Here is a 25,843-nt window from a genome sequence, read left to right as displayed (position 1 = left end):
CAATCAATAAGTAAAAATTTAAGGAAACCAATTTTGGCTAACTGTTAAACAAAACATTACTTATTGGACCACAGAACAAAACGCCTTTTTACTGTGTTTGCTCATGTTGGCGATAACAAAGGGCATCTTGTAGTGAAAGTTTTGCAGTGAACAAGATGTGGATTTGATTAAGAATGTCTGTTCCAACTCTGATTATATCATTCCTTACTGACATAATGGCTATTCTGTGAATTGTCTGTTACAGGGTGTTACTGAAACAGAAAGAATGAATTTAGAAGTGTTGCCTGATGATGAACGACAGTGCATAAAATGTAAAACCACTTGCTATATGTCTGCAGTCTACTGTAATTGTAACCCTGACTCATTAGCATGCTTGTATCATGTGGAAGAACTCTGTACATGTCCCATATATCAATATAAAATGGGGTAAGTGTATTGCTTCATTATGACAAGTTAGCATATTTAAATATCTTAATTTTTAATGTTATGCACATAAATCTCACATGCATCATAGTTGAATCTCATATGCATCTTTAGTTAGCAGTCTCAATCATTTAAAAAAGGAAAAGGAAGATTTATTAACCACCTAGGTAATAAATAATTAGTGGTTTTAGTAGAGAAGTAGAAAAAATGAATTGTTATATTTATAGCATTGTGATTTTTTTCATAGTCTTATTTCTGTGTTTTCCTGTTTCATGAAGTGCTCTCTTTTTAACAGTACTATCTACTATAATTACATATGATAATGGAAGAACTATCACTTCACTGTTGTAATTTATTAGAAGAATATTTTTTAAAAAATCAGAATCAATGGAAGAAAACACCACGTCTTTCCTTTACTATTCTCTCAGGGGCTAATCTTTTTACTTGGAGATGTTGGAGACAGTAAAGGCAGGAAGTGCAGTACAGGCATGTCTTGTTTATGTCTAATATAGCTTTGACCACCAGAAGAATCTGAAATGGATCAAAATTGATACTCAGGTCAAAAGCAGGAATTTTGTACCTTGTCACATGATTTCCCCCTCAGAAAGTTTTATAAATTAAAAATATATAAATTTGACATAACAGTGGAAATTTAGTGACCCTTAATAACTCTATAGGCGTATAATACCAAGGCAAGCAAAAATGCCATTGTAGAACTAATCTGGGTGAAGGAATAATATTTGCTGCCCTTTGCAACAGCTACATAATTATTACTGTAACCATAGCAATGTATTTAATGCTATTGGGTGCATTGCAGCAGTGTATTTTTTATTAAAGCCAGAATTTATAAATAATTGTTTGAACTCTATAATACCTCCAGGTATCGACATACAGTGGATGAACTGTATCCAATGATGAATGCACTTAAGTTGCGGGCAGAATCTTACAATGAATGGGCTTCTAACGTCAGTGAAGCTTTAGAAGCAAAGGTTAATAATAAAAAAAGTATGTATCTTTTGTATTTTTTGCACTGTAGTTAAACATTATGAGATCATATTATCCAATCATATTCATGTTTATTCCAGCATCCTGTTGAACAGAAGCAAATTATTCAAGAAAATGTACATAATATATCAGATTACATCCAAATAACTAAACAGTCATATTTTTAAAAAAAATTATGCTATCTGTTAACCTTCAATTGGGCTATGTATAAAAATGGAGTAAAAAGAAATAATGTAAATAAAATAATAAAGATGCACAAATCCATCCATCCATCCATCCATATATATATATGGAGGACTCATCCATCAACAGGTGGCATATAAAACAAATACAGTGGTAACTCTACTTAAGAACTTAATTTGTTCTGTGACCAGGTTCTTAAGTAGAAAAGTTTGTAAATAGGAGCAATTTTTCCCATAGGAAACATGTAAAAGCAAATAATGCGTGCAAACCCATTAGGAAAGAAATAAAAGCTCAGAATTTGGGTGGGAGGAGGAGGAGGAAGAAGAGGAGGAGGGAGGAGGACAGTCGCTGCCCAGAGCGAAGGGAGTTTTTTTTTTTCCTCTGGGCATTGGCAGAGGTGTATTCCCTCTCCAAGCGCCCAGAGAAAGGAAAATGCTTTGTTCGCTCTGGACTGCCAAAGCCTCCTTAAGTGCCACCAAAAGGGTCCCCTGGCAGCCCAGAAAAGCCTGAGATAGCCGGGATTAAAGGGGGAATGGCAGAAAACTGGCCGGGCCTTCATGCCGCTCTCAAATTTCCTGGGAAATTTTTCCAGGCTCAGGTTCCTAAGTAGAAAATGGTTCTTAAGAAGAGGCAAAAAAATCTTTGAACACCTGGTTCTTATCTGATTTTTAAGTAGAGGCATTCATAAGTAGAGGTACCACTGTATATAAAATAAACATAAGCCAGACAGAGCTAAATGCTCATTGAAAAAGGGAGATACTTTGAACGTAAGCGAAAATATGTCTGAGCCTCTAGCGATAACATTCCATAAATCAGGCCCTACTAGAGAGATAGTCTGCTGCTTCAACTGGGAATCTTTCAAGAAGAGAGACTCAGCAGACCTTCTCAAATGGATGGGTAGAATTGACTGTACAAGGTTGATGCCTGATACAGCCCTTTGCTATAGGAATGTGCAACAATACTGTACAATAATAAAAGTTGACATTTCTTAACTAAAAACTGTTATCCTCCTAAAGATCTCATGAATTTTAAAGCTTTAATTGAAGAATCCGAAATAAGAAAGTTTCCAGACAATGATTTATTGCGACATCTCCGATTAGTTACTCAGGATGCAGAAAAATGTGCCTCAGTTGCACAGCAACTTCTCAATGGCAAGAGACAAACAAGGTATGTTTTGGTGGGTAGTTTTACATTCCTGTGGTGTTTGTTTGGAAACACTATATGTATCACAGTTACTGTTGGTACTGAAACTTGCCTATGTGCATACCTATTGTGCAGTTTCCTTTCAAAGTGATAACATAATGCAATGACCAAAGGGGTAAGTAAACCAAAAGAATAATAGTATAAGAAAAAGAAATATTGTTTAATATACGTTTTGCCGACAACATTCATTGTATCTTCTCTATGTTTCTGACGGCAGAAAAAGACCTCATGGTCCATCTAGTCTGCCCTTATATTAGTTTTTGTATTTTATCTTAGGATGGATATATGTTTATCCCAGGCATGTTTAAATTCAGTTACTGTGGATTTACCAACCACGTCTGCTGGTATCCAAATATCCTTGTTTCCATCAAATGCATACATAGCTATGTATATTACCTTTTATTTTTAATTTTCTCACTTTTTGAGAATTTCATCCACAATGTTTTCAATTTCTTATTCCTTTCTAACCGTTCATTGTTTTTCTTGCATTGCCACTTTGTTAGCATAAGAAGATGAATAAAATGTCTCGAATAGACAAAAAAGTCCATAGAAGTAATCTTTTAATCTAATCCAAAGTATTTATAAAACATTAAACAATGTTTCTTTTCCTGCTTCCAGTTGGTAACTCTGACCAAGAAAACAAGATGCATTTAAAAATTCTTTCCCAAATGTAAGCGACTTAGTAAATTCCCAACAGGCAATAATGCAAAACTTTTATAAGTCTTCAGTGAATTCACTGAATTAATTTCACTCTCTTCTTCATAGATTTAATAGCATCTTGGGAGAACATAATAAATTATAACTATGCATTTTGTAGCAAGAAAGTTTAACAGCGGCAGGTGCTCATGCATGCGTGCGCGCGAGCACACACACACACACACACACACACACACACACAAAGGTTTGGCCTTTGAAAAGAAAAGCCATTATGCATTTGATAAAATGTTTCAATTATCCTAGATTTCTCTACTAGTGTTTATCCAACTATAATTGGGCTGTCAGAATTACTTCTTACATACTATATTTTTCAGAGTATAAGACCCATCTTAGTTTTGTGGGAGGCAAATAGGGGGGGAAAATCTACCTATCAAGGTATTCATCTGGCCAGCGTCCTTAGTCTGGTCAGCTTCAGCACATTATTTTATCCCTTGGTTTAGAGCTGAAAAAAATAATCTTTGGAGGGAGTAGCAATGAAAGATCTTTAGCACCTCGTTAGGGCTGAGGGAAAAAGCTTTGAAAAAGCTACATTTGAAATATAAGGAACACCCAAAGTTTCAGCCTCTTTTAGGAGGGGAAAGGTGCATCTTATACTCCGAAAAATACGGTATTTCCCATATCTCTAAGTCGTCTTCTACTATCTCAGATTCCCATCTCAAACCTAGAATGGCTCTGCAATTTATAAATCTCTATTTGTCACTTAAGTTAACTACACATTAAATTTGTGCAGTTTATATCACAATCTGGAGTTTAGAATCTCAGGTTAGTGGACACGAGGGCCTGGCTGAACTGGTGCAGAGAGCTTGGTGGAAATACCTAAGTACATAAGAGCATAAGAAGAGCCATGCTGAATCAGGCCAAAGCCCATTGAGTCCAGCATTCTATGTCACACAGTGGCCCACCAATTGTCCATGGGGATCTTGAGCAGAAAGAGAAGGCAAGACCCTCCCTTTCCCCTGACCTCCAACAAATGGTACTCAAGAGAATCCTGCCTGCCTCAACCAACATAGAGGCAGCACATGGACATCCCTTTCAATAACCACGGATACACTTGGCATCCATGAATCTTTCTAATCCTGCCTTGAAACTATCAAGGCTGACAGCTGTCACAACTTCTTCTGGAAGTGAATTCCATAAAACGACCCTCTGGGTGAAGAAATATTTCCCTTTATTTGTCCTCACTTTCTTACCTAAGTATTGTCCTCAAAGGAGGCTATTGTGTTTGAAGAGTTGTATGCAAATATCACATATTGTGCATTCCTGTTCTAATCAATGATGACATGACAGCAGAATTGGATTGTTAGCACAGAGAAGCATGGTCCTTTAAAAATCTGTTTTGCATTATTATGATTCTAATGGATAACTGCTTTGACAAAAATCATCAAGTATTCTTTTAATAAGTTAGTTGAATAAAGATGAAATAACAAGATTAATGCAAGATTAATGCATTTAATGTACCCTTTAGTGGTGTAAAACCTTTCTCTCTAATTACAGATACCGATCTGGAGGAGGAAAATCTCAAAATCAGTTGACCGTAAATGAACTCCGCTTATTTGTTAGACAACTGCATGCTTTACCATGTGTCCTTAACCAAACAACATTACTGAAGGTAACTTGCAATTATCAAGTAAACTAGAATCTTTTTCTCCAAATAAGAAATATAGATATACGGTATCTTCTTATATTTTCAAAGATTCAGGAATTTAAATAAATATCATTGGCTGGTATAAACCAATTTATAAACTGTATGAACTAACAGGGATTCCATGATTTGTTTGTTTGTTTTTTGCTGATTGATCAGAATCATTTAGGAGAATCCCAAGTGACAGATAATTGCATCAGGTTCAGTGAGATCCTATCCACAGCTAATATGAGGCCTATGATGAAGCCAGCGTATTTACACAACCTCTTTAAAATGTTTTAGTATTTTATTTCACTTGACTTATCCCATTTAATCCATTCCAGCACAGGCCAGGGTGCTCCACTGCAAATCTAATGAAGAACTGTTAAATTTTTAAAAACTATCAGTAGTGCAAATAATTTAGAGTGGAACATACCTTGCATTCTGATTTTTGTTACTTAGTTGCAGAAATAATCTATTTGTCATCAAATGCGAAATGCTGCTAAAATAATTATAATTATAAAACGTTCTGGTTTGTTTTTTTACTTGTTCTCACTGCTTCATATTTTAGGATCTTCTTAATCGTGTAGAAGACTTTCAGAAATACAGTGAAAAACTCCTCTCAGAAGAAATTCCCAGTGCTTCAGAACTACAAGAACTTTTAGAAGTCAGTTTTGACTTTGATGTTGACCTCCCTCAGCTTGGTGAATTAAGAGTACGCTTAGAACAAGCACATTGGTTAGAAGATGTGCAAAGTGTTTGCTTGGACCACACTTCTCTTACTCTTGATGATATGAGAAGACTCATAGACTCTGGTGTTGGACTAGCACCTCATCCTGCAGTTGAGAAGGCAATGGCCAGGCTCCAAGAACTCTTAACAGTATCTGAACACTGGGATGACAAGGCTAGAACTCTGATAAAAGCCAGGTAAAAATGAGTCTTCTTGTTTCAGAACTCTTAAAATTCATATTGCTTTTCAGTGATTAAACTATTATTTTTCCTCAGCCTATACTAAAAATGAAGAAAAATGTGTTCTGCTAGTGTTAAAAAAAGCAAGAACAAAAATGTATTTTTAATACAAAAAAGTTATACAGTGTTCCTTCGATCTTCGCGGGTTCGAACTTCGCGAATAGCCTTTAATTAAAAAATACTTCGCGGTTGTTTTTCTATACAATGGTTTTTCCCCTCTGATGACGTCATACGTCATCGACAAACTTTTGTCTGCCATTGCTGATTGGCCGAAATACCGGCCAATCAGCGTTGTTATTGCAAAAATTTAACCCGTCATTGCTGATGGCCCAAAATCTTAGCCAATCAGCGGTGTTATCCTGGCGTGCAGTAGTACTTTTACAACTATTAACACTTATTAGAAGACATGCCCAAGATGCCTTCTAAACGTTCTACGCGGAGTGGAGGCAGCGACAGTAAAAAGAGTAGGAAGATGCTGACGATTAAACAGAAGATTGAACTGTTAGATATGCTAAAAGGGGGTTGCTCATATGCGGAAGTTGGGCGGCATGGAATAAACGAATCAAGTGTGAGATACATTTGAAAGGATGAAAAGAAGATAAGACAAACAGCTGTGATCACATTCAACAAGGAAGCAAAAAGGATGGTGACGCCTAGAAATAAACGGCTTATAAAAATGGAAGCTGCTTTGTCTGTGTGGGTACAAGACTGCTGTAAGAAAAGCATTGCATTGGATACCATTGCATTGCATTTCATTGCATTGTGTCTGAGGAAAATTCAGAATGCCTTAATGGATATGAAGACACAGACAATGAATGATTGCTGGAAGAAATTGTGGCCAGAAGTGGTGCACGATTACAATTGATTTGCTCCCGAAGAAATTCAACATGCAGCGGTCCAGAAATCTGTGAAGCTGGCACAGTTACTGGGTGGAGAAGGCTTTAGTGACATGACACCTGATGAAGTCAATGCTTTGCTTGATGAGCACGGCCTACCGCTGAGACAAAGGGCTGGAGGAGCTGACCAAGTCAGCGAGTGAAGAAGAGGAAGCTGAACGAACTGAGGAAGAAGAAGAGGTTGGCCTAATACTTAAACAGCTTGCAGAAGTGCACACAAGCGCTGCACATCTCCAACAGATTGTGGAACTTTGGGATCCCAACGTGACTCACTCTATACAATTTAAGGCCACCCTTGACAACATTGTTGCACCGTACAGAGCCATGTTAGCCCAGAAAAAGAAACTCCACCAACAACTACCCATAACTATGTTCATCGCGAAAGCCAAGAGGGCTGTCACGCCATCGCCTTCAGCGTCCATTGCAGAAGTGCCCGATGAAGTGGTGATTGAAGAAGATCTTTAGTTATGTTAATAAGTTTTGCAAATAAATAACAAAAAAAAAATATTGTTAATAAATAATTATGTTTATAAATATCAGGATCACTAAGTGTCTTACTCAATGGTGAGTACCAATAATAATGGTGAGTAAATGGTTGTTAAGGGAATGAGAAATGGTAATTTAGGGGTTTAAAGTGTTAAGGGATGGCTTGTGATACTGTCCATAGACAAAAATGGTGTATTTACTTCCATATCTCTACTTCACGGAAATTTGACTTTCGCGGGTGGTCTCGAAACGCATCCTCCACGAAAATCGAGGGAACACTGTATTTCTTTGGTAACCAATAATTCATATTTCATTAACAATTTCATTGCTGATTATTATTTTCAACGTTACCTTGAGAATGTAATTAACTTAATGTTTAAAATAAGGGAAGTGAATTTTTTTACATAGTACAGATAGTCTTCAACATATATTCATTCAGAAATAGTTTGAAGTTATGATGGAGATGAGACAATGGTGGTTACTATTGGTTCTCCCAGCTCTGGCTTTCCTAGCATCCTGCAGTCATATGATTGCAATCTGCTTTCCAACCAGTTCACGTTTAAGACTGATTGCAGTGCCTTGTGATTTTGTGATCGCCATTTTCAACTTTACCTGCTGGCTTGCCAGAATGCCAATGCTAAAGTGCTCCTCAGGCATTCACATTATGCCAGACTTGCCACATATTGCCAGACCCTGTGATATTGTCAACTTGGTAATTTAAGGTGTTTTGGATTGTAGCTGCAATAGTCTCCGCTGGCCTTGCTGATGAGAGTTGAAGACAACCTGATACATCAGGTTGCCGATGCTCTTCCAGGGCCAACTATTTCCAGTACTGAATTGCTAACAAGCATGTCCGGTAATCAGTGATTGGAGCTGCAATCCATAAATATCAAAAAGTTTGAATTTGGGGATTAAGGCAAATCATACAATACATATAGTTTTAACAAGTTCACACTATAATCCACACTGAGGAATTCAATAAAGTTTTAACTCTTTTTAAACCTATAATTCAAACTATGACACTATGGTGTCATAGTGAACATTTTTTAGAAACCCTTGAATTTGGGAGGTAGGTGTCATCAATAAAGCCTTGGGATTAATTGTCTCTACAGGGAGAAACTTGTGCTTTATTAGTTTGTAGCTAAGGATTCTCACAATTCACATTCTTCTATATATATCAACAAAAACATGACATGTTGGGACTCTTTATATAAAATTATATATACATTCTGAATCTTAGCAAGGACCTGTTCTTTTATTATGCTGAGGCATTATTTTGGGGGAGAGTTGCTTCTTTATAGGAGTGATTTTTGATTGTTACTAGTTTTTAAGTGATAATAGTATAGCATGCAAAACTCCTGTCTTTTCTTTAAGGCCACGACAGTCATTGAGCAGTCTTGAAGCAGCAGTGAAGGAAATAGATGTCATCCCTGCTTATCTTCCAAATGGAATAGCTCTGAAAGATGCTGTAAAGAAAGCCAAAGACTGGCTGCAGGAAGTGGAGAGCCTCCAGGTAGCAAGAAAAATCTAATGATTACAAGTGATGTTCATGCTTTACTTTCACTATACTTTTATTTCTGAGATCTGTGTTATGTTAGCTTGCAAATAGTTGCAGTAATATGTACTGTAAATGTTTCCTTTAAAAGGATAATGCTCTAAAAAACCCCAACAAAAGTAGAAGACTTCTTGTATATTATAAAATTTAACATATAAGGCTTCTGCAGCAATATAGTTGCACATTTTTTATTTTAAAAAAATCCATATTTCTAATTGGCTGTTTTTATAACTATAACAAATTAAAAAAGCAGTAATATAGTTGATTACTACTTACAATGATAAGTAATCTAAGACATTATAAAAGCAAAAATGATTGCTGTTATCTAATGTCTGGTTTCATTTTGTAATTGTTCAACACCATTATAACTTCACTGAATATTTGTAACATTTTTGAATTATTAGACTGGTGGACGTGTGCCTGTGTTGGATATGCTTGTAGAACTTATCACAAGAAGTCGCTCTATTCCTGTTCATCTGGACTATCTGCCAAGGCTGGAGTCTTTAGTAGCTGAAGTTCAAGTTTGGAAAGAGTGTGCAAGCAATACTTTCTTGACTGAGGACTCTTCCTATTCTCTTTTGGAGGTAATATATTTCCACATTTACTCTGAGTAGATTATTTATGTAGGTGTATCACAGAAATTCAACAATAATTAAAAATTAAGGTCTGGTTAAATGCTTGATTAGGATTTACAAGATGAACACTCTTTCTCAGATCTCAGGCTTGCCCTGGCCAATAATGGAACTAGAAGCCCTGCAGGTTGTAATGTAACAGCTCCTTGGACTTTTTCTCTCTCTTTTTTTTAAAAAACATGAATTAGAAATGTCATCAAAGAAGAGAGACAGCAACTTCTCAGAGGAAAATTCAGGTTTTATTTAAAGTAGAAGCAAGGTTCAGGTTTTGTGCTGTTTTTATCTGCCTATGCAGTACAGGGAGTTTAGTCTCACACTTTGGACAGGGTGCTTATCATAAGTAGAGTCTTATTTTAACAGGTCATGTGAGTCTTTTGCCCTCGCATGAGGAACCTTTTGTGCTTATTTTTGGGCTGACAGATCACGTAGGTGAACCTAAAGAAAGCACTTTAGCTGATGATTGGGAAGGATTATGCTGTGGAATATTTCAATTTTCAAGGCTCATATATATATATGAGGAAGAAAAAAAACATGCTCCAACCCAGGGTAGTAAATTATTGGTATTATAGGCAAGCGTTCCCCCCTCTCCGGCTTATTTCTATTAATTATTTTGGAAAATTTTGGAAATACCTGCCAATGTTTAAAATGCATGTTGGCATTTTAATCTGGGTGTGTTCAATTTTGCATGAAGGCTTTTAGAAATAGATAATGCATGTATTATATATAACCATTGAATGGTCTCTCATTCCTCCAGGGCAGGCTTAATAGAACACATTGCTCTGTGATACACAAGAAGAAAATATGACCATTTTAATTTTTACCAGGTGTTATGCCCAAGATGTGATGTTGGGACATCAGGATTTAAAAGAAAAACAAAGAAAACAAAAGAATCCGCTCCAAATGGGAAAAAAAAGAGCACCAAACTTGAGAGCTTATGTGATTTAGAAAGAGCATTATCTGAGTGCAAGGAAACTGCAGCTGCGGTATGTGTACATTCTGAAATGTATTTAATGAACTTATATACTTGGAAAGCTTATTATTTTATGAAGCTTTTTTTTCCATTCTTTCAGAGACAGAGTACATTAGTACTTTTTTTGCTTCAAATACTAATGTATATTCTTGATGTTACCAAAGTAAAATCAGATTTTCTATGCATTTAATTTGAATGTAGTCTGTGAAGAAAAGTAAAACTTTGCAGTCGGCATCTCAAGATTACATTAAAGCACCTGAAGGTGGAACAAGAAGCAATGGGTAGAAACTAAATAAGGAGAGAAGTAACTTAGAACTAAGGAAAAATTTCCTGACAGTTAGAACAATTAACCAGTCGAATAGCTTGCCTCTAGAACTTATGAATATTCCAACACTAGAAGTTTTAAAGAAGATGTTGGATAACCATTTGTCTGAAGTAGTATAGGGTTGGACTAGAAGAAATCCAAGGACCCTTCCAACATGCTGCTGCTCCTGTTGTTGTTGTTGTTATTGGCTGATAGTAAATTGTACAGTGGTACCTCATCATACGAACTTAATTGGTTCCAGGAGGAGGTTCGTAAGGTGAAAAGTTCGTAAGACAAAACAATGTTTCCCATAGGAATCAATGTAAAAGCAAATAATGCGTGCAAATCCTTCAGGAAAATCCCAAACTTTAGAAGGGAGGCGAACAAAGGGAAGGGAGGAGCAGCTAAAGGGGGCGGGTGGAAGAAGCAAGGCTAGGCTAAAGGGTGAGTGGGAAGGAAGAAAGGCAAGGGGGGCGCCCCTCCCTTTTCTTTCTTCAAAAGACACCGTTTCAGTTCCTTTGCAAGCACGTTGTTCTCTGCAAAAATTTTCCTCCCCCAAGCTGCCCCTCCCTTTTCTTTCTTAAAAAGACACCGTTTCAGTGCCTTTGCAAGCATGCAAAATCTTTACTCCTCCAAGCTGCCCCTCCCTTTTCTTTCTTCAAAAAAGGGGAAAAAAAGAAACCCCTTCATCCCAGCAGCAGCTGCTTGGGTTTGTAAGGTGAAAATAGTTCGGAAGAAGAGGCAAAAAAAATCTTAAACACCGGGTTCTCCATTGACTCTGGAAGGAGAGTCCATCATGGGTTGTTAACCAATCCTATTGGTAGAGACTGAGTTAATTTAAATAATTAATTAACTGGCACCGCCCCCTTAGCAGCCCCCATGAGCCAGTTTTAAAAACTCAGTCTAAGTGTAGAGACGTTTGAGTTTTTGTCTTATGAGTTACCTCATGTTATTTTGACATAAGGGTTAATTAAAATTTATTAAAATTGTCTGTTATTGTTTAAAATTGAATACTTATCATTTTAATGTTTTTTTCTTGTGTTTTCACAGATCACTTTTCCAGTAAGGGGTCTCTGCCCTCCGTGGGCACTCCCCCACCGTTATTCTCCTCGGGGGCCCCTTCCCTCCGTGGGTACCACCCCTAGCGAGGAGCAACTCAGCCTGGGGTCCCTGGCCTCCGAGGCCAGACCCGGCTGCGAGCCGAAGGTGGGGGGGTCCGCCCCCCCCACTGGGAGGCTTGGGGGAATCTCCACTTCCCCAGCAAGTTCCAGAGGCTTCCAAGCGGTTTTGAGGCTTCCAAAGCTTCCCCGGCTTTGCTTCGAAGGAAGAGGGCTGGCGCGGTGCCAGCGCCTCTCAGCTGTTCGGCGGCTCGTAAAAAAGCCGCCGCCGAAGCCGCCGCCGCGTCGCTCGTGCTGGGATCGCACGAGAGCGGCGAAAATCACATAAAATTCTTCAGTGTGCCGGCGGCTGTAAATAAAGTGGAGCTATGGCCTGGGGGGGTTGTCCCCCCCCCAAAGGAACAGCGCGGTGATATAGAGGGCTCAGTTCCCTCAGAAGTCTTCCCGCGCCCGCCATTTTGTCCCTCGGCGGGAAAGTTGCTCTCCGCCCAGAGAATGGGCGCGATCAACCGATCGGGGCAGGGATTGCGCATGCGCTAGCCCCAGGGGTGCCTGGTCGCCATTTTGTGCTTCGTGTTGCTGTGAGCTAGTTGCCAATTGCTAATCTCCGGTGTTACTGTAAGTACAATGGAAGATCAAATGAATCCAGGGAAAGTGCCTTCTCCTAGCACTGCCCCCAAGGCCAAGGCCAAGGCTAAAGATAAAGCCAAATCCCAGCATTCCTCTTCTTCACTGAAAGATGCAGAAAAGAGGATTCAGGCCTTGGAAAAAAGGCTGGAAGCGGCCCTTAACACCCCCTTGACGGTTTCCCCTCTGTCTGCGCAATATTTGCCCCTGGCCAGGGACACACCAGTTCCCCATACCGCCATAAGGCCAGCAGAGGTGATGTCAGACCGCGATTGGTCTCCAGACAGACAGATGCCAATGATGCCTCAGGTGCTCCCTTCCCCTGGCCCTATTCAGCCTAGGCCAGGGTCAGCAAGTCAGTCTCTAAGGAGCGGCCAGGGACCCTCAGCCACCTTCACGCCAACAGCAGCTGGGCTTCGTGGTCCACCTGAGCCTTGGGCTTCTACAGGGATTAGGCCTCAAACAGATACTTGGCCTCAGATGTCCCCTTCGGTTCAGGATTTAATTAACAATGCCTACACTCAGGGGATGGCAGCGGGGGTGCAACAAGTTACACAGCACCCTCGCCAGGTGCAATCAAAAAGCCTGTGGTGCGCACCGCCCCCCTCAGGCTTGGGGTCTTGGGCTGAGGAGGCCAGCCCGTCAGAGGAAATTGAAAAAGACTATGAGCTCTCTGATGATGAGACACCACCAGAACAGCCGGTGGCTGCTGGGCTCTTTAAGGCCTCAACTTTCAGGGTATTGCTTCATAAAGCAAAACAGACTGTCGACTTACCAGGCCCTGAAAAGACAGCAGACCCCACGGATGGGACAAAACCAGCTATAGTCCTCTTTAAAGAACCCCAGCCTGAGTCAGAGCACATCCCATCCTCTGATATCATCCTGCAAAGTGTAAAAAGACCCTGGCAACATCCAGCTGCCGCTCAGGGCCCCTCTGCAGTAGAGAGAAGATTCTACACAGGTGATGAGGAGGTGGAGAAATTGTTGGAATTCCCTCCTATAGACCAGCCTGTCATGCAGCTGATTTCTAAGTCCTTCGTGCCCTCTGAGACAGGCGATAGCCTAAAGCCTGAGGACAGAAAGGCAGAGGTGTTGATCCGAAAAACCCACCAGATGGCGAGCTGGGGATTTCGAGCAGCGGCGGCTGCTTCCTTTTTCACCCGAGCATCTATCGTATGGCTGCAGGAAATGCAGGCCAGACTTGGACCGGATGAGGGTCGCTTGCGACAGGATCTTGGGAAGCTGTTAGCAGCAGCGGAGTTTTCAGCAGACGCCACGCTGCATGCTGCCAAGTTTTCGGCCAGGAGTATGGCAGCAACACTTGCATCAAGGCGCCTTCTCTGGCTGCGGAGCTGGCCAGCGGACCTCAAGTCCAAATGGAACCTGGCCTCGGCTCCTTTTCAAGGAGAAAAGCTTTTTGGGGAGGCGTTAGATCCAGTCCTTGTTGAAGACAAGGATAAAAGAAAGTCCCTCCCCAGAGCCTACCGGCGCCAAGAGCGTCGCTATACTCCCTACCAGCGCAGGCCGTCCTTTCGGTGGGACTCTTCTGCTACAGCGGGTCAGAATACAAGACCCTACTCTCAGACCCCATATAACTCCAACACGTTCCGGGGAGATAGAGCGCCCTTCCAGGATCGCCAAAGAGGGTATCAACAGTCGAGACGCCCCTTTCGTGGCAGCCAGAGGGGCTTCAAGCGTTCAAAGTGACTCTCTTCAACGACCCCTGGGAGGAAAACTTCGGTTTTTCGAAGCCGCCTGGCGGACAACATCCTCCGACAGGTGGGCGTTAGCAACTGTCTCCCAGGGCTTGCGCTTGGAGTTCCTGCAGCCCCCTCCTCACCGTTATGTGCAGTGCCCAGTTCAGCGGGACCCCCTGAAGAGGTCTCAGCTTCTGCAAGAGGTTGCCCATCTGTTGGAGATCCGGGCAATAGAGGAGGTGCCCAGGCACGAGATAGGTACCGGCTTTTATTCAAAGGTCTTCCTTGTGCCAAAGTCATCGGGAGGGGTTCGCATGATCCTCAATTTAAAGCACCTCAATACTTATATCAAATATCGGCGATTCCGAATGCATTCCCTTCACACCATCTTGGCCGCCATTCGAATGCAGGACCTATTAACCTCAATAGACTTAAAAGAGGCCTACCTGCATGTGCCCATCATGCCGTCTCATCGGAGATTTCTCCGGTTCGCCCTGGGAGACTCTCACTATCAGTACAGGGCAATGCCGTTCGGCCTGTCTTCGGCCCCTCGCACCTTTACAAAGTTGCTCGACGTTCTGACGGCGGAGATAAGATCCCAGGGTATTCGTGTTCTGGCATACCTGGACGATCTCATTATCCTGTCCAGGTCCTCCCAGAGGGCGCGGGCAGATTTGGCAGTTACCAGACACACGTTGGAATCCCATGGGTTCACAATCAACGAGGAAAAAAGTCATCTTCTTCCGACAGCCAGGCTGTTGCACCTGGGTTCCATGATAGACACCTCCACAGGGACTGTGACTTTGTCTCCGGAAAGGATGGCAAACATCCGACAATTGATTTCACATCTTCGGCAACAACAACGGGTGTCTCTCGCATTCCTGTCCAAGCTGCTGGGCACCCTTGTTTCCGCTATCGGCATTGTACCTTGGGCCCGTCATCATCTCAGGGCCCTTCAATGGTTTCTTCTACCTTGGCAAAAGGCCAAACTGAGTCACTCTCAAAAATCAGTTCACCTTCCTTCCTCGGTCAAGGCATCGTTGGGCTGGTGGACTTCCCCTGCCTTGGACAACGGAACCTTCTTCTGCAACCGGGACCGCTTAATCCTCACAACGGATGCCAGTCTGTCCGGTTGGGGGGCCCACATGGGGCTACACATGGCCCAGGGCCTTTGGTCTCCGGAAGATCTGAGCCCAATCAACATCAACTTTTTGGAGCTCAGGGCTGTCTTTCTGGCTCTTCAGGCCTTCCTCCCTTGGGTTCTGGGCAAGCATGTGTTGGTCTTGACCGACAATGTTGCTACCAGGGCCCACCTGAATCATCAAGGGGGAACGAAGTCGCTTCGCTTAATGGTCGAGTCAGCGGCTCTCTTCGACTGGGCGGAACCCCGTTTAGCCTCTCTGTCGGCCGAACATATAGCCGGGACCAGCAACGTTCAGGCAGACTGGCTGAGCAGATCTACCCTGGACCCCGGAGAGTGGAGACTGGATCCCGGAGTATTTCACCTGATAAGTCAACGTTTCGGGACTCCTCTGGTGGACCTCTTCGCATCTCAAACCAACACGCAGCTGGTGAGGTTTTATTCACGGTTCCCTTCACCGAGGGCCGAGAAAGTCAACGCTCTATTGTCTCCATGGCCCAGCGGCCTACTGTATGCTTTTCCCCCAACGTGTCTACTGCAACGGGTGCTGGACAAAATAATTCAGGAGGCGGCGGAGGTCATCTTAGTGGCGCCTTATTGGCCCCGTCGACCGTGGTTCGCGGACCTGGTAGCTCTCTCAGTGTCCCCTCCTTGGAGGATTCCGGATCGCCTAGTCTCCCTCACTCAGGGCTCCATTTGTCACCCGGAGCCTCAATGGTTCCAGTTAGCCGCCTGGCGTGTGAGCGGGAGCGACTAGTGCAGCAACACCTACCGGACACGGTCATTGCGACTATGCAGGCGGCTCGTCGGCCATCGACAGTGCGGATATACCAGGCAACGTGGGCAGCCTTCTGCAGATTTTGTTCGGCCCGTCATTGTGATCCAAAGCAGGCCTCGCTCATTGCAATTCTTGAATTTCTCCAATCAGGCATTGAGCGGGGTTTAGCCCCCAACACCTTGAAAAGACAGGTGGCGGCCCTGTCCACTATAGTCCGTGTATCAGAATTCCGATCTTTAGCTCAACATCCATGGGTGAGAGATTTCATCAAAGGAGCTATTAACCAACACGCTCCTCCGGTAAGGAGATTCCCGACATGGGACCTCACCCTAGTGTTACGGGCCCTCACGGGACCCCCTTTTGAGCCAATGAGGTCGATTTCCTATAGACTGTTATCTATAAAGACATTGTTTTTGGTGGCGATTACATCTGCCCGTAGAGTCTCGGAGTTGTCAGCACTTTCCGTCAGGCCTGACTTATGTGTGTTCCATCCGGACAGAGTGGTGCTCCGGTTGGACCCTTCGTTTATCCCGAAGGTGAATTCCGATTTTCACAGACGGCAGGAACTGGTTCTACCGGACTTCTGCACACATGGTCAACATCCCTCTGAGCTTCGTTGGCACAAGATCGATGTCCGAAGAGCCTTGAAGCTCTATATCAGGAGGACAGCGCCTTTTCGAAAGACAGAAAGACTCTTTGTTTCCTTTGCCCAGACCTCAATGGGTCTAGCAGTGTCTTCGCAATCCCTTAGTCGCTGGATTAAAGATTGCATTGCGGAGGCTTATACATCGAGGTCTCAATCTCCCCCCGCTGGGGTCCTGGCCCATTCCACCAGAAGTGCGGCTGCTTCGGCGGCTTGGTCAACGCAAGCTTCCTTGGAGGATATCTGTCGTGCCGCTACTTGGGCCTCCTCTTCTACTTTTATACGCCATTATAAACTGGACTCATGGGCTTCGGCGGAGGCTTCATTTGGCAGGCGTGTCTTACAGCGAGTGTGTGTCACTCCAACGACCTCGGCCCAGCCTTTTCCCTCCCAGGGGACTTGATCTTTGGTATATCCCATGATGGACTCTCCTTCCAGAGTCAATGGAGAAGAACCGTTGTACATACCTGAACGGTCTTCTCAGTGCTCTGGAAGGAGAGTCCATACCCACCCGGCATGGTGTTTGGCCAGGTCGCCGGAGTGCTGGGACTGTTAAAGTTTATTGTTTGGTTATGAAGTTAATAAAAGTTTCTGATTTTTACATTGTCTTCGTTTTTAAAACTGGCTCATGGGGGCTGCTAAGGGGGCGGTGCCAGTTAATTAATTATTTAAATTAACTCAGTCTCTACCAATAGGATTGGTTAACAACCCATGATGGACTCTCCTTCCAGAGCACTGAGAAGACCGTTCAGGTATGTACAACGGTTCTTCGTATCTTGAAAAGTTCGTTAGAAGAGGCGTTCGTAAGATGAGGTGCCACTGTATTTGAAAACGATTTGGGAAATAAACTGAATTCGTTTTTCTTAAAACGTTTTTGCAAGAGTTAATGGAAAATTGTAAGTAAACACTTTAGGGACTTTTTAAAAATGTCTCTAAACAATTTTCATGTAATTCGTTATAGATGGCCATGCTTGGTGAAGCCCGTTTAAAAGAAATGGAAGCACTGCAGTCTCTGAGAGCAATAAATGAAGAAAAAATGTTTTCTGATGAACAGAATGTAGAGATCAAAGTTTGCCTCTGTCAGAGAGAGCCAGCAGCACCAATGATACAGTGTGAGCTATGCAGAGGAATGTTCCATACTAGCTGTGTTTCAGTGTCCAGCAATTTGCAGGGACCTTGGGTATGGCTTTGCCCTCATTGTCATAGATCCGAAAAGCCACCTTTAGAAAAGATTCTACCTTTACTGGCTTCTTTACAGCGGATTCGGGTGAGGCTGCCTGAGGGAGATGCCTTACGGTATATGATAGAGAGAACCGTGAACTGGCAACATAGAGCACAACAAATGTTATCCTCAGGAAATATAAAACTTTTAGCAGACCAAGTGGACTCAGGGATATTGTACAGCAAATGGCAAACTGTGGCAGGCCAGTTGCAGGAGACCAATAAGGTAAGATTCTAGTTATATCCTGGCAAAGTGCTATATGAACATCAGCATGAATGCTTGTACATGTTACTTTTAAGATAAATAATAGCAAAAAAATCAATTTAATGAATATGGGGCCTGCAAAGTATAAATATTAATAGTGATTTTACAAATTGTTACTTGGTCAGCTAGGTATAGAGTCCTAGAGGGCTGTGGATTTGAAGGGGGAAAAGTGATACAAGAGATTTCCTTCCTTCCTTCCTTTGCAAAACTAATAACTCATGGCAGCTCACAGCACCAGTGATAAGGACATAAAGAATAATAAAAAGAATAAATCTGGAAAAAAGAAGTGAATAGATAATTTTTTGTTGGATCTCACCCCACCCCCCACTACAATCTACTTGGTTGTTATAATGAAGCTGTGTATAACAATTCCTTTGCTTTGGACTTTCAGAGTACTTTTCACTCAGCTATTCTGATGTTACTTGAGTCAGTTACTCTTAAACTCAGTTAATCCTTGACCAAATCTGCTGACCATTTTAGAGTGGGAAGGGAATGGAAATTTGGGAAAAAGAAGGAAAAGAATACTAATATAAGAAAAAGACTTATTCAGAGCAAAAGTCTGTCTAGTGTTTTCCTGGTGATCTATGGTATCTACGCATAAGATGCAGAAGCAATTTATGCTGCTCCCTTCCTTGAGTAACTGGTTTTCATTAATTATTTCCCATTTATTGGTAATAGCTATTGATAGATGTCTTCCTAGTTCAATTATCTTTTAATGTAATCTAAGCCTATGGCTATTTATGCAATTGATTCATTAAAAGTAATTATACATAGTATAAAGTGGACTTTTACAACTTGTAGAAAGGGCCACATTGATAAATTAAAAATCATTGCAGGCTGCAAAAGAATAACTGGTGTGCCAGTCTGATTAGGAGATGAGCAACATTAGATCTGGTGGTAGCAATGAGGCCTGGAGGTGCTCAGTAGCATCTCTCTGTGATGGTGAATTTATTTCTTTGTTTAAAAAAATGCTGGAGGGCTACAAAAGTTTTATAGATGAGCTATATGTTGTGCAGGCTTGGTCTAAAGTAATTTTTTCGTGTCTGTCCTGAATGTACAGTTATTAATTAATTACAATATTTCTTTTTTTTTAGAAGCTTAATCTTATTTAGTGAAATATTCAGAGAGTATGAAACAATTGGATATATCTATCTACAAATTAGAGTCTAGAACTGAATCAGCTTAAAAGCATTTGTCACACATCTATAAATAACCCACCCCCCTTTATATATATGACACACACATACACTCTAGTCCAAACAATATAGGTTAGGTGTGTCACACTCAATTTCATTGAGGGCCACATAAGGATTGTATTTGACCTTGGGGCTGGCGTGGGCGTGGCAGGGTGGGCTGGGTCAACTCGATGTCATTTGTGTCAGGGACCCCTATGGTAGCCCAAGCGCTTTGCCTGCTCTCAGGCTCCATTTTCAGCTATGACAGCTTCCTGCAATCCTCTGCCAGGGAAAATGAAGCTCAGAGCTCCCTTTTTGCTAGTAGAGACATTGTGGACCAATCCTTTGCTGTTTCCAGAGTGGTCCTGCAAGCCAGATCTAAGCACTCTACTGGCCGGATCTGGCTCTTGTGCCCTGAATTTGACACCCCTGGTATAGGTAATCTAGTCTCTCTTCCTTCTTTCCTCCCTCTCTCCCTTCCCTATAGTGCCTATTTTACAATGATTTGTTTCCCCCCCAAAATTTAATAATTCTAATCTTGTACTTTACATCAAACTACTACTGATTTTTTTATAAATATATTATTTTATTTTAAAATTGTATCGCATGTTTTTCCACAAATAACTTTTTAAAGGTAAAGTATGAAGTATAAACTGATTTAATCAGTTTATAGATTATTACAAGAATATTTTTTTTAAATCAGGTTTCACAGACAATTGGTGCCACATCTTTCTCATTGCCTCATGAGTGGAATAACAGATCAATACGTTTACATTCATCTTTTTCTACAGGACAAAATTGCATCCCCCTTCATAGTAAGTATTTTTATTCCCTGATATTCAATCCTAAATACATATGGCATCTCTCATGTCTCTTACCATTCTATGAGATCTGATAAGGTAGGTATACCCCAGGCCCTCTCAGTTAAATAGCCCCATCTGATCGGGACTAGGAAGTATAAACTTTTGTCACAGCATCTGCCCTTGGAATATTATCCCTCCGAAGATATATCCAATTTCCACCATGGTTGTGTTAAAAAATAGTCAAAAAACGTGGCTGCATCCCTGGTTAAAGAAGCTTGTGGGTCTTGCATATTTTCTTGTATTTAAATTGTTGGGATTTATATGGCACATGGATTTTAAAAATACATTGTATGATAAATTGTATTATACACTGTCCAGAGTTGTTTCGAGGAGGACAATCTTATTCAGTTCTAAAATCAATCAATCAATACATCTTGTGGGATTTCAAGAGGCAAGCCTTCTCGGTTGCCACTTCCACCTTCCAGACTACTATTTCTCCAGAGGTCCATTTAGCTGTCTCGCTGCTCTATCTTAGAAAAGCATTGAAACTTAGCTTTTTAGACTGGAATGGGCCAACTTGTGGCCATCTTGCCATGGCCATGGGACAACTCACCATGGCCAATTCACCACGTGGGCTAACGCCACGTAGGATAACTCAATGTGATAAATATGATCTGTCACTGTTTCTTTAACATGACTTCCATTTTTGTGGAAATGAGCAAAAATGAAAATAATATTGAAGAAACAGTGACAAATCATATTTATCTTATTGAGTTTGTCCCTTGGTGAGTTTTCCTTTGATGAATTGGCCGTGGAAAGTTGCCCAGTGGCAAGTTGGCCACAATGATATGGTTGGGATGAGTTGGGTCACAATGAGTTCTCCTAGATTCTTTTTGGATAGGCATGATCTGTTTTATGACCCCGCTGAGTGATAATTAATCAGCCATATGTGGAACTGTTTCTTAGCATTGTTTAATTTTTCTATTCAATCTTTAATGCAGATTGCTTTGAATCTTTGTCATTTCATGGTTATAAATGAAATATTTATTTAAATGGATAAGATATAAATGTATGTATTATGTGTGTGTATGTATATGTGATTATACAAATATATGGTGATTGATTGTAAAATGAATTTCCTTTGACATCTTGGATTTGTTGTAGCCATAAGTGCAGAATTGAATGAGTTAATGATGGAAGCCCAATTACTTCAAGTATCTCTGCCTGAAATACAAGAACTGTATGAGATCTTATTTACAAAGGAAAAGTCAGTAGGACCAACAGGTGAAAAAGTAAGTACTGAATTAGACTCTTAAGAAACTAGCATTCCCTGAGCAGTTTCTGGAACAGTAGATTTTTAAAAAATTAATTGCTCTAGAAGAGTAATCAAGGGCATTTTCAGAATCTTAAAAATTGACACAAGCAATGTAGATGTGGCTAATCAGTTTATACGTATCAATGTGTCCATGGTGAATTTCCTGATATATCAGTTGTACATTTCTCAGCTCATTCCTCAGCATGACATTATGAGTGTAGTGGCATCCTGAATATTTTTATGAGGATTTAATTAAATTAATCCAGACACTGTTCTGACTTTTCTCTTTTTATCATCATCCTCATCCTCATCATCATCATCATCATCATCATCATTATTAATTAGATTTGTATGCCGCCCCTCTCCGCAGACTCGGGGCGGCTCACAACAGTGATAAAACAATATACAGTAACAAATAGATCTAATATTAAAAGTCTAAAAAAACCACTATTAGGAGATTAATTTTTATTCAAGCCTACATAAGCACTAAAAAAAAGACTACACAACAACACAATGTAAAGTTTATTCCTATAATTATCCGAAGTTAAGCACATTGCTACAAATATGCTTTTTATATTGTACACAGAGAATTGCTGCATGAAAAAATAATTATAAGAAATGATTCTGTAGTACTTAATTTAAAATATGTTTCTTTTAGAATGATTGTCAAGGGAAGAGAGATGGAATTTGTTCTATGGAAAAGAAGCTGAAGAGACGCTTTGAAAGAGAGAAATTCTGCAGTGAGATGAGAGCAAGAGTAAGAAAAATAGCTCCAAACAAGAAAAAAATGAAATTGACTCATTTGAGGGAGCTGAGCAAGTTAGAAAGAGAGGGGCTGTTTGACATTCAGCATCCTAGCGAAAGTCAGTTGCTTTTTTCAGAAATGTCATTCTCTGAACAGGAAGACTCTGAAGATGAGAATGCCATTTGTCCAGCTGACAACTGTCTACAGCCTGAAGGTGATGAGGTAAATTGAAACAAAAACTTGTGAAGTAAATGGAATTAAAAACACAGGACATAATAGAATGATAATATTAACAGGCTCTTGTAGGTTATCTATTCCATTGCCCTGTTTAATTAAGGGAATTCATAGTTACTTTTTTAATAACCACCTTCTGCTCACAAATTTGCATTGAAGGGCAAAACCAGCTATCCTGATAGCTAGTTCATTATTAAGCTGCTTTTATCATCAACAAATTTCTTCTCGCATTCACCTGTAATATATATCTCACATTTTAAGACCATAAGAATGATTTAAGTCTCTTAAATAATAATACAGTGGTACCTCATCTTACGAAGGCCTCTTCTAATGAACTTTTCAAGATACGAACCCGGTGTTTAAGATTTTTTTGCCTCTTCTTCCGAACTATTTTCACCTTACGAATCCAAGCAGCTGCTGCTGGGATGAAGGGGTTTCTTTTTTCCCCCTTTTTTGAAGAAAGAAAAGGGAGGGGCAGCTTGGAGGAGTAAAGATTTTGCACGCTTGCAAAGGCACTGAAACGGTGTCTTTTGAAGAAAGAAAAGGGAGGGGCAGCTTGGAGGAGTAAAGATTTTGCATGCTTGCAAAGGCACTGAAACGGTGTCTTTTGAAGAAAGAAAAGGGAGGGGCGCCCCCCTTGCCTTTCTTCCTTCCCACTCACCCTTTAGCCTAGCCTTGCTTCTTCCACCCGCCCCCTTTAGCTGCTCCTCCCTGCCCTCTGTTCGCCTCCCTTCTAAAGTTTGGGATTTTCCTGAAGGATTTGCACACATTATTTGCTTTTACATTGATTCCTATGGGAAACATTGTTTCATCTTACGAACTTTTCACCTTACGCACCTCCTCCTGGAACCAATTAAGTTCGTATGATGAGGTACCACTGTACTCCCACACTGTTTATTTTACATCTATAGAAAATTAGCATTTCATTTTTTATACTGTTGGAGGATCTTGGTTATCTACCTCTTTCTTAAGGCATAGTATTCAGAACTAGGCCTGATGGGTCGCATGACATATATTGTATAGTTGAAGTTTTGACAGTATAAACTGACATATATAATAATGCTACATATTGAGGAGTTTTCTGGATTTTTTTTTCTGTCTAGGTGGACTGGGTCCAGTGTGATGGCTGCTGTAACCAGTGGTTTCATCAAGTGTGTGTGGGTGTTTCTCCAGAAATGGCAGAAAAAGAAGACTATATTTGTACAAGCTGTAAGAGAAAGGTTTCTCCATATCGAAAGTAAATAATTTGATAATCATTTGGGACAGTAGAAGAGAAAGAGATTTTTCTCCATAAAGCCACTGGGCTGGTTTTAGAGCCACGTTGCAAATGGTGCTACTTCTGTCCTCTTGGGATCATTTTTCCAGACTTAAAACAATTTGACACTTTTGTATTTTTATTCTTTAAACTGTTTGTGGTTATTAAGGTTTGAAATACTGACTCTTTTGGTCTGGGGGTTTTCACCTGTTTGGAAGGCATCAAGATGTGCACCTTTTCATGTATAGCATTCAATTACCTCTTTGGAATTTACCAGCACACTTAAATCAGCTCTGTTAAGGTGCAAAGCAGTGCACTAAGCATCCTCATAATTCTCTTTTTGAAGAAATCCGTTTACTCTTGAACATTTTTTAAAATGTTAGATTTCCCTCATTTTGATTTTGTAGGCTAGATTTATTTATCTGAGCAATAACTTTTGTGTCTGCTTTCAGTGACTGGAATTATAATTCCAAACAGCGTGTTGGTGCTTTTAGCATTGGTTAATGTACAGAAAGCAAATGTTTAGGTTCTAGTATCACTGATGACACTAGTGATGTAGGAGACAGGAAAACTCTGTAAAGTAATGACCACAGCTGTATTTTGGCTTTTTCTTTTTTGGTAGCTTGTATCAAATGTTGCAGTTTATATTGTGGAATAAACAAATGGTTATGTTACAAAATTCAACACTGGTGTCCTTACAGAAGTTGAATTGCAGCTACTTTTATGGCACTTTTTCACACAATATTTTCAAAAGAATTTATACTACTTCATATTCAGATTATTCTTTTTCATCTTGGCAAGCCTTATTAAAAAAAATCAAACAGACAAAAGACTCCTTGCAGGTCACCTATGGGAGAAACCTGGTAGTTTGTTATTTTATGACAAATATGTGGACAATCTTGTACAATTATATGATGGTTCTTACCTATAGTAGACACATATGGCTAAGATCAGGTAAATGATTCTTAGAAACAGGCTGTGCTAGATCAGTAGTCCTATCTGAATATAGTATGGAAGAAGAAAAATTGCTGTATTGGTCATTAAGAAAAACATTTGAGATGTAATGAACAAGATAAGGAATTCAGGTATTGTAGAGTTATATGATACAGGTTCAAATCCTTACATGTTTAGGCCACTCACTCACTCTCAGCCCAATCTATGTTTTGCCTTTTTTAAGGGATAATAAAATGAAATTATATTGCTATATATATATGTATGGTTGGTAACTTTCAAAGGAAAGGTGGGATATAAATGCAAAACTTTCAAGATTGTCTCAGTGCTTGAAGGCCATTGTATTTGCGCTACCAAAATCTTAGCAAGTTCCACCTTTAATCTTGGATGCATAATCTGGGGATCTTCCTGGACTCATATCACTTAAGTAGTAAGTTGTAGCTGTGGCCAGGGAAGCTTTTGCACCTGGTGCACTAATTTTATTGTATTCAAATTAGGGTATTGTTCAGATGACCTCTTGGGCCCTAATTATCCTGTGATTTGATTATTACAATGCATTCTGCATAGGGCTGTCTTTAAAGACCATCCAGAAGCTTCACTTGGTCCAGAATGCAGCAACACAGGCAATAATAAGCATACATCAATATGCCTTTGTAACATCATTGCTTTTGGGTGCAATTGAAGATGCTGGTGGTTACCTATAAAGAACTTTATGGCATATGATCTGATTATTTGTGAGACCACCCATCTCTTCTAATATCTGTGTGGTACAGTGTCAATCAGTGTTGATGTTCCCCAGGTTCCTTTTAAACAATTCCACCTATCAAATCTGGAAGCCTGATTTCTCAGTCACTTCATCCATCCTTTGGAATGAGGATTCCCTCCCAAGAGCAGGGGGACTTTTCACATTA

General features: G+C 40.6%; 1 protein-coding gene across 3 annotated transcripts in view; it reads left to right on the top strand.

Moving 5' to 3' along the window:
- The window catches only part of KDM5B (lysine demethylase 5B), a 64,386-nt gene extending 39,721 nt beyond the window's left edge, over positions 1 to 24,665 (top strand). Inside the window, exons 16-28 of one of the 3 annotated variants that reach the window (XM_070744977.1) lie at positions 245 to 426; positions 1,304 to 1,428; positions 2,628 to 2,778; positions 5,026 to 5,140; positions 5,724 to 6,079; positions 8,878 to 9,016; positions 9,463 to 9,642; positions 10,515 to 10,673; positions 17,930 to 18,415; positions 20,333 to 20,444; positions 21,597 to 21,724; positions 22,406 to 22,714; positions 23,830 to 24,665. In XM_070744977.1, coding sequence (XP_070601078.1) covers positions 245 to 426; positions 1,304 to 1,428; positions 2,628 to 2,778; positions 5,026 to 5,140; positions 5,724 to 6,079; positions 8,878 to 9,016; positions 9,463 to 9,642; positions 10,515 to 10,673; positions 17,930 to 18,415; positions 20,333 to 20,444; positions 21,597 to 21,724; positions 22,406 to 22,714; positions 23,830 to 23,967 — 2,580 coding nt within the window. In that variant the 3' untranslated portion in view covers positions 23,968 to 24,665. Of the gene's footprint in view, positions 1 to 244; positions 427 to 1,303; positions 1,429 to 2,627; positions 2,779 to 5,025; positions 5,141 to 5,723; positions 6,080 to 8,877; positions 9,017 to 9,462; positions 9,643 to 10,514; positions 10,674 to 12,014; positions 14,359 to 17,929; positions 18,416 to 20,332; positions 20,445 to 21,596; positions 21,725 to 22,405; positions 22,715 to 23,829 lie in introns of those variants that run through there. The other 2 variants (XM_070744978.1, XM_070744979.1) reach the window with 2 other exon arrangements.
- The last annotated feature ends 1,178 nt before the right edge of the window (positions 24,666 to 25,843 follow it).

This window comes from Erythrolamprus reginae, chromosome 3, assembly GCF_031021105.1.
Source record: "Erythrolamprus reginae isolate rEryReg1 chromosome 3, rEryReg1.hap1, whole genome shotgun sequence".
NCBI lineage: Eukaryota > Metazoa > Chordata > Lepidosauria > Squamata > Dipsadidae > Erythrolamprus > Erythrolamprus reginae.
The sequence above is the reverse complement of the archived record's forward strand: the minus strand, read 5'-3'. Positions and strand labels throughout refer to the sequence as shown.